This window comes from Gallinula chloropus (genome assembly GCF_964237585.1).
Source record: "Gallinula chloropus genome assembly, chromosome: 1".
Classification (NCBI taxonomy): domain Eukaryota; kingdom Metazoa; phylum Chordata; class Aves; order Gruiformes; family Rallidae; genus Gallinula; species Gallinula chloropus.
In genome coordinates this window covers 148898785-148907668 of record NC_140085.1, presented here as the reverse complement: position 1 = coordinate 148907668, position 8884 = coordinate 148898785, and the positions used below count along the sequence as shown (strand labels likewise).

At 45.0% G+C, this 8884-nt stretch overlaps 1 protein-coding gene across 1 annotated transcript in view; it reads left to right on the top strand.

Annotated features, from left to right (window-relative positions):
- Positions 1–2986: 2986 nt before the first annotated feature.
- TMCO3 (transmembrane and coiled-coil domains 3) overlaps positions 2987–8884 on the top strand; it is a gene marked incomplete at its 5' end in the record, with an annotated part of 30931 nt that continues 25033 nt past the window's right edge. Inside the window, 2 exons of the mRNA XM_084270556.1 lie at positions 2987–3433; positions 8326–8505. Coding sequence (XP_084126682.1) covers positions 2987–3433; positions 8326–8505 — 627 coding nt within the window. The remainder of the gene's footprint in view (positions 3434–8325; positions 8506–8884) is intronic.

Sequence of the window (8884 nt, the reverse complement as noted above, 5' to 3'; positions counted from 1 at the left end):
GCTGGGCGGCTGCCCGCCGGCCGGGGCGGGGGGTGTGGGCTACGAGGAGGCGGCGGTGGGTTTGGTCCTCCTGCCGCCGGGCCGGGAAGTTGAACGTCGCTGCCGGCAGCGCCGAGTGGTCTGCGGGCGGCCGCCGGCCTCCCTCCCCCCGCCGCTCCGCGGCCGTGAGGGGGCGGGGAGGGGGCTGGGAAGGGGCTGGCCGCACCCGCGCTCTCCTGATCTCTCTCTGCTTTCTCCGTCCTTCCCCCTGCCAGCCGCCGGCCTTCCCCGCGGAGAGGTACCGGCAGGCGCCGCCCGGAAGACGGCCCGTGGAGCGAGGCGGCGGCGCAGGGAGCTGCCCTCCGGCGGCCATCGCGCTCAGGTGGGTGCGTGCCGGGGCGGAGGCGCCCGGGGAGTCAGGGCAGCGGCCGGCGGGCCCCGCCGCGGGCTGCCCCGCGGGTCCTGAGGAGGAGCCTGTGGAAGGATCCGCAGGCGCTCTGGGAGAGGGGATCCGGGGTCGCGGCGATCCGGGGTCGCGGCGGCGGCAAGGGGCTGATGCCGGCTTGATGGAATCCGGTGCGAGGGTACCGCGTCCGGGCAGGAATAAAAGGGGAAGATGGGCTGCGATCCATCCATCCCTTAGAGAGCGGGCTGTGCCGGCCAGAACTCCGAGCGAGAGGAGCTCTCTCTCATCTGGTAACTGCTGGCGCACGGAGAGGAGCCTGGGTTCCCTCTGGCCTCTCCGATTGCCCGCTGAAGCACATCATGTATTTTTATATGTGAGGTCATTATTCCCTTGAGAGCTTTTGAGTGCTGCTGCTGGTCCCGCTGTCCTTTTCCTTTGCCAAGGGAGAAATCGCTGCTACCGGAACAAAACCGCACTGTATCTGAGCCGCGATGGTGAGGGTGCAGCGACGGGCGGGCTGACACCGCCGTCAGCCCCTGCTCCGAGGCTAGTTCTGTGGTTTGATGTTCCTAGAACCTGCAGTAATGTTCTGTTCATCTGCCTGCAAAGGGAAGCTTGGATATGCGCTAGCTGCCGCCTTCTCCCTCTTTCTTGCAGGGAGAGGTTGTAACGTGCTCAGCAAAATCTCTCCCCCATTCACGTTAAAGAGGAAGACTGCTGCTTTGTGCTTTCCAGGTGACAGGTGATAGGACAAGGGGAAGTGGCAGGGATCTGCTCCAGGGCAGGTTCAGGCTGCCCGGGGAGGGGGTTGAGTCACCATCCCTGGATGTGTTTAAAAAAAGGGCGGATGAGGTACTTAGAGATAAGGTTCAGCATAGGACAGGAACTTGATGATCTTAAAGGTCTTTTCCAACCTTGTGATTCTGTGTATTAATGAAGACCTATTTCCTTAAATGCCACTCTAGAATTTTGCCAGCTTGTGGGGATTGTTACTTTTTTCCTGACCTCTTAAAGTGGTAAACCCCAGAGCTTTACCAAAGTTCTGAAATATTTCTACTTCATTATTTTTTTTTTAAACTAATGCGATGTAGCCATGTGTTTGCTACTTCAATTACATTTTTCAGTCTTAATGTTAAATATTTTGGGGCTTCATCTTGTTAAACCCTAGCCATTAGTCAACTATAGATAGCTAAGTACTTTGGCTTCTATTTCGTGCACTGAAAAGAAAGGAACCAACAGAGAGACAGGTTTTCTCACTTCTCTGGTGCAGAAACAGGAATGCATGTCAAAAATGAAGGTAGTGCATGGTTGTGCATCTTCCCTTTCCATTCTACATATTGACAAAGGCTGGCTTAGATATCTGTGATTGCAGCTGCTACTGCATTTTGGGGAAAGAAGATTCTCTCAGAGGCAGACCTGCTTCAAGATAACTCTCAGATATGTCCGTGTGTTGGTTCCTGATTAAGTCCATTGTCCCAGAGATCAAGATTGCAGCTGAAGCTTTAGGCAAATTCCTGCCCTTTTAATGATGTACCAGCATGTGGTGTGTGCTGGGCATTTTTAGCATGCTGTGCTTCAGTGATGAATGTGTGTTTTGTACATACGTTTATACTTCATTATGTATAACTTTGTGTGGGGTGTGTGTGTTTGGTTTGTTGGGGTGTTTTTTTAAGAAAATGTAACCTTGTTATCTTACAATGATGTCAGTATTTTCCTGTAGGATCTGGTGAAAAAAAATTGGTTCATAGTTTTGAAATTCTACCCTGCTTGGGGTTAAAAGCAAATACTGCAGTTTAAAGATAGATCTTTGAGTGGCTTCTGGGAAAGGAACTTGTAAATGAATTGATTTTACTCTTACAGTTCTTATATCCCTGTTTTTAAATCCTGGGAATCAATAATTAGCTTTAAAGTAAAATGCCTTGAGGCCATGCAGCCTTGAAGGTTTTTGATCCGAACTAGTACTGCTCAGAAGTCCAGGAAGTTTTGCTGTTCCTTCGTTACTGTAGAGATATTTCTTTCATGAGTAGGATTTATAATGTAATCTCTTCCAGTTAAGCTTTGTTTCATTGGGTTTTGTATAGTTGAATGTGATAATGCTTTTGAGGCTGTATAAATAACATGATTATAACATTTTTTTAGGATAGCTATGAGAAAATGCAAGCAGTTTACTGATAGATAAGAAGAATTAATTCTGGTATTAGGTTGCATTGCAGCCCATGGCATCGTGGCTTAATACTTTTAATGTCTTTTCCCTCTTCTAAGAAGAAGCACAGATGACTACCATGTGATATGACTAAACTTTCCATTCAGTGTTTATAAAAGAAGATGATCTCTAGACGGTGCTCTAAGGGAAAACAAAAATCTTATCAATAATCTTGGGCTGTTTCTTGGTTTTGGTAACGGCTGATGAGAGACCATGTTAAAGATCATAGTGCAGGATGCAGCCTTAGGTATGTTTTCTACGTTCGTTTGACCTAATGCTTACCACGTTTGATAATCTTGCAGCCTGGTGCCTGCCCTGGAGATGCAGAAACCATGTAGCAGACAGCTGTGAGCAGCTGTGGACTACAGGTCTCTCCCAGCAGCAATAAGAAGCGAAGAATGAAGGTGGCTGGGTTTATTTCCTTATGGACGTTGGTTTCGCTGCCTGGCGGCCAGTCAGTGAATCCCGGGGAACACGAGGACGTGGTGAAGCACGCGATAAAGCTGCACCGTGGGAAGGGGGCTGTTGTCACTCAGAGGAAGCAGTGGGTGCTGGAGAGCTGCAGGAAACTGTCTGGGCTCCTTCGCCAGAAGAACGTTGTTCTCAACAAGCTGAAGAACGCGATCAGGGCGGTGGAGAAGGACGCGGGGCTGTCGGACGAAGAGAAGCTGTTTCAGGTGCACACCTTTGAAATCTTCCAGAAGGAGCTGAATGAAAGTGAAAACTCGGTCTTTCAGGCGATCCACAGCCTCCAGAGAGCTCTACAGGGTGATTACAAAGACGTTGTGAACATGAAAGAAAGCAGCAGGCAGAGACTGGAAGCCTTGAGAGAAGCTGCAATTAAGGTCAGTTCCCCCGTGTGTGATTTTGTCATCCCGTGGTTGCAGCCTGTTCTGATAAGAAAGTGGATCTGCTTGAAACTTGCATTGCTTTACTGTTTAAAATGGATTTTGAATACAGAATTTGTTCTCATTAGTAAAATCAGAAGTAATTCTGGTGTAGAGCTTTGAACTTACCGGCAGCCAATAGTTCTTATTTCAAAACCAAGCTCAGCATAATGGTAAGACCTAAGGCAAATATTGTGTTAGAGCAGAAGGAATACAAGTGAGTCAGTGGGCAGAGCAGTTGCACTAGATAAACCCAGCGGGGTTATCAGAGTGGAAAAAATGCCATGAACTGGCAAAATACTAACTTTTCTCTACTTTAGATGGTAGTTGCTCAACCAAAATCTACAATTTAAACAAAATTACTTCTTGCCTTTTATTTTCATATTCACACCTAGATGTGGGTAAAATCGACATGCAAAATGTGAAATTACTGAAGTTTTTAACCACTGTGTAGCACTCCTAGCCTTGAAAGTGCAATTTTGAAAGACAGTGCTTCTGAGAGAGAGCTGGCAGAAATGACTCTACGGAGGAAAGTACAGTTGAGCAGAAACACTCCATGGAAGATTTGAGTTCTTGTGTCAACACGGACCTGCTAGGGTGTGTACAGTCTGCTACTGCCAGTGGACATGACAGTGCCATTTATTTGGTCTGATATTTAAATTGCACTTTTCTTTGCTCTACTTCTCAACCACTGGAGGAATATTTTAAGTCTTCCTCTGTTCTCTGGCCTCTAAAAGAAGAGGCAGCAAGAGCTTGTGCACAAGAAAGGTGGGTGGCAAATTGTGGCAAGAAAGGCTGATTGAAGTAGAAGTTAGGATGCAGACTTGGGAGGCTGGAGTGGTCTGTATGGTGAAGGCAAAGACTGAATTATGACAAATGTGGATAGGGAGTAGCTTGGATCAACGTGTGTTCTGATGAAGTGCTCAGTATTACTTTGGTATTGGCACTTAATGGTAGTGCCAACATCTGCTGCACAGAAATGGGAGTAATTGTCAAGAAAATTACTACTTTTTTCTCTTTTTCTTTTTTTTTCTTTTTTTTTTTCCTCTGAGCTTTTAGGAGTGAAGCTGTCCAGAATCTTCATTCTCATTTACCTAATTCTAGGCAATGTGTCCTGTCACAACTTTACTTTTGCAGAGGTGGATTGTGTAGGCTTTATTTTAATATTACCATATGAAGATATCTACTTGAATGGCTAATCTTTTACATCCTTCCTTCTTTTGTCATGCAAATGATTATTTAAGCAGAGTATTTGTTCTAACCTTACAATTGTTATATAAACCAAAACAAAGGTAGCAGAGAAATGCATGTCAAAAAGATGAAAACATTTTTGGACTTCTTACTTCAGAACACATACATTAGGTCCAATTTTGTTGCAGTTTCATTTTACTGTAACCCTCAAGACTTCCTTTCCACTTTTTAAGCAGTGATTGAATGGAAAATACTGTAGAAGGTGCTGGACACTTCACTTCTGTTGAGCTGAACTATTTGGAAGTCTTTAGTGCTGGGATATGTATTCAGGTCTCTGATGCATTTTTTGCTGTTTCTGCTGTAGAAAAAGGTAGAGCAGAATCATTCATGGTGGAGGTGAGAAGGAAGGAAGAAGTGTTGAAGGTAGCTTCTGCCTTCCTTTTGCTCTAGGAACCTGTATGGAAGTTCAGGAAAAAGCAACAAAATCATACCTATATTTTATCAGCTTCTAATTTCTTGGGTGCCTACTGCTCAGACATTGATGGAAAAAAATAGCTCTCAAGGAGTGCAAAGATGCATCCTCTTCTAACTGTACTTTATCTTCTCATCCCTGATGAAACAGTAGTGAGCACCAGCAACACTGTTCTTAACCATCATTACCCATCTTACCTCATTTTCCTCACGTGTTCCTTGGTGTTCTGGTCTCCTGTGAAGTGCACAATCCTTATCCGTATTACCTTGCTTAAAAGGCTGCCTGGTGTGTGTCTGATCAGATGTCTCCAATCCCTGTGTGAGTTCCAGACTGGTGTTTTGTGCTCTGATGCAGGCTGTTTGAGGTAACGTGGTTTTCCATGGGCACCACTCCCGGTGATTGCCCAGCTCTGCTGCCGGGACGCTGGTCTGTAGGTGAAAACACAGATGCCACTTTAATAGACTACAAAACCATTTGTCTTCATTAATTACAGGAACTTACAGGTAAAAGATTTTTCAGAGCTCTTCTACCTTGCTTTTCAGAGCAAGTTAACTTCTTGCAAGTTAAAGCCTCATTTTTTTCCCCTATAGTCTCCTCTTGCACACTTATTTCTGCAGTTGAGTTTGGTTCAGCCTGATTAGCTCCTTCCACCCAAAACCCCTTCAGCTTCAGAAGTGAAAGAATTTAACCCGTATCTATCCCATCTCATGTTCTTCTTTGTTGCTGACTGAGGGAAGAATCTGCAACTCATACAGGGGTTGTTGTTTTACATCTTTCAAGCCATGTCTGCTAGCAGAGAACAGACAGGGAATGTTCTTCCTTGAGGCTGTATGAGAGTGACCATGTCTCCTGCTTATGTGTTGCATAATAGCTAAAGCAGTTAACACTGGGACAAACACATTAATAGTTAAATTTTCCCCAACTCCAGTTATTTTGGGAACTGGGTAATTTTCATCATGTCTGTTGGTGTTTAGAATTGCCATGGCTACACGGGCAGGAGCCAGCAATTTGGTGGTTTCATCACAACCAGCGGCATTGGAAGGGACCTTGGAAGATGATCCAGTCTGACCCTCGCTGCCCAGCTGCCAGAGCAGGGTCACCTACAGTAGGTCACACAGGAACATACCCAGGTGGGGTTTGAATGTCTCCAGAGAAGGAGACTCCACAGCCTCTCTGAGCAGCCTGTGCCAGTGCTCTGTCACCCTCACAGTGAAAAAGTTCACACGGAACCTCCTGTGCTCCAGCTTGCACCCGTTGCCCCTTTCCCTGTCGTTGGCCATCACTGAGGAGAGCCTGGCTCTGTCCTCCCGACACTCGCCCTTTACGTATTTACAGACATTGGTGAGGTCACCACTCAGTCTCCTTCAGGTTAAAGAGGCCCAGCTCCCTCAGCCCGTTCTCATAAGGAAGATGTTCCACTCCCTTAATCATCTTGGTGGCCCTGCACTGGACTCATTCAAGTAGTTCCTTGTCTTTCCTGATCTGGGAAGCCCAAAAATTGGTACAGTATTCCAGATATGACCTCACCAGGGCAGAGTGGAGGGGGAGGATAACCACTCTTGACCTACTAACTACACCCCTTCTAATACCCCCCAGGATGCCATTGGCCGTCTTGGCCATGAGGGCACATTGCTGGCTCATGGTCATCCTGCTCTCCACTGGGACCCTCAGGTCCCTTTCCCCTATCCTGATCTTCAACAGATCATCCTCAACCTATACTGGTATGTGGGCTTGTTCCCCAGATGCAAGACTCTAGACACTCTTGTTTTGGCATCAAGGAAGTAATTGCATTATATGCATCTTCTTTCAGGTGTCAAGGGAAAAAACATCTATCTGCAAATGTGTGGAGGAGGGGACACTGCAGTTACTGAAAGATAGGAAATTAGGATCATTTTAGATGTCTGGGTTGTCCAAGATACCTGTGTGGAGTAGGCAGAAAAGACACCTGACCTGAAGGAGACCTATGTCAGATCCGTCTTCTGACTGGATATGTCAGGACATCAAAAATGGAGAGAGAAACTTGGGGGCTGTTTTAGGAATTCATTCTGACCTTTTTGCTTTATGGTTTTTTTTTTCCTTTATTAACAATATTGTCCCTCTTAACTAATGGATGTAGCATCTCTCTAAATATTCTACCATCCTGCATCTAAGTAGAAGGAAGGAGCCTGCCATTGCCGGTGTTTCCTCATTCTCTCAACCTGTGCATCTTTAAAAGAATGTAGGCATGTAAAGTGAGCATCTCATTTCTAAAACACCTCAAATTATAATCTGCCATGAAACAAAATATTATCTTTGGTTACAGTCTTGGTAACCATGTAGAAGGGTCAGTGTTACGTCCAATCTTGATCAGTAAATAAAACTTTGCTAGTTCTCTTTTTGAACATGAAATATCCAAAAATAGAAATGAAACATAACTTCATCAGGAAAGCTACTGAAATAATTCTATACCATGTCAAACCACATCAGCATTTTTAATTTGCTTACTTCTGAAGCCTAGACATGGATGTCAGAAGTCATGAGTGCAAGTTCAAACTGAAAAGATGGACAAAATCAAGTATTTCACTTCTGATAGGGAAAAGTGCTTCTTGGGACACGTGAAAAGGAACCTGGGCTAGAGTGCCTGGTGGCTCATTTGCACTCTCTCCCAACGGTTGGGGGTGGGTTTTCTTTGTAGCTACTTCCACAGTTATTGTGATTTTTGAAAAGCATACACAGAGCTCTTCCCATGTTTATAAAATGGCTTATAAAAGCGAGATTCATTGTGTTTTCCTCCCAATTTGTTTGTTGTAGCTAGTAAAGCTGTGCTTTCAAGTTTGTTATGCTTCCCTGCTAAAGCACTGAGCTCTGAACTTTCCTTGGCTCTGATACGTTTCCTAGAGTCCCTCAAAGTAATTCCTTTCCTGTATTTTCTGAACAGTGACCTTGGGGCAGCTCTACCATTTAGTGGATTAGAAAAGACAATTGGTGGATATTTTATTTGGCTGTTTATTGGTTTTCTTGCCTGCTTCCCCCAATGAAAAATTGGTACAAGAGAAAGCAATCTTCAAATACCATTATAGAGTCTGTATTGCTTTTGCAGTTCTGCTCATAAGATGGTTTGTGTCAAAAGAAACATACATCTCTGTCAAATGTTTTCCTGGTCAAAGGACTGGCCAGCACTTTATCTGCCTGTGATAAAATTCAACAGGAGGAAATGGAATACGTCGAACTCCTAGCAGCAGAGAAGCATCAGGTTGAAGCCCTTAAGAACATGCAGCATCAGAACAAAAGCCTATCAATGCTTGATGAAATTCTAGAAGATGTCAGGAAGGCAGCTGATAGGTTGGAAGAGGAAATAGAAGAGCATGCCTTTGATGACAACAAATCTGTAAGTGATGTTTTAGACACAGTCTTTTCATTGATGTGTGTTTACTTTTGAGTGGGTATTTGTGCTGTACAGGTGTTTCTCTTGAGTTCAACAGCTGTTAGGATTTTAGGGACTAGCAGAAAAAACCAAACCAAAAAACCTTTGGCTCCACAGTTGGTTTTGCTTCCCTTTCAACATAAGAAAGTATTTAATAGTAGAATGATTGCTAATTACTTCTTTTTGCTAGTGATTTCTGTGGGTTTGATTTGAAAGTCCTTCCTGCAGCTGCCACTTTGGCAGTGACAAGTGTAGTCCACCTCACTGATAGAGCCCAGGAGAGCTAGGACATCTTGGTGGTGGTGGAGACTGTGCTGTGTAGGCTTTGCAGGACATGGAGTTA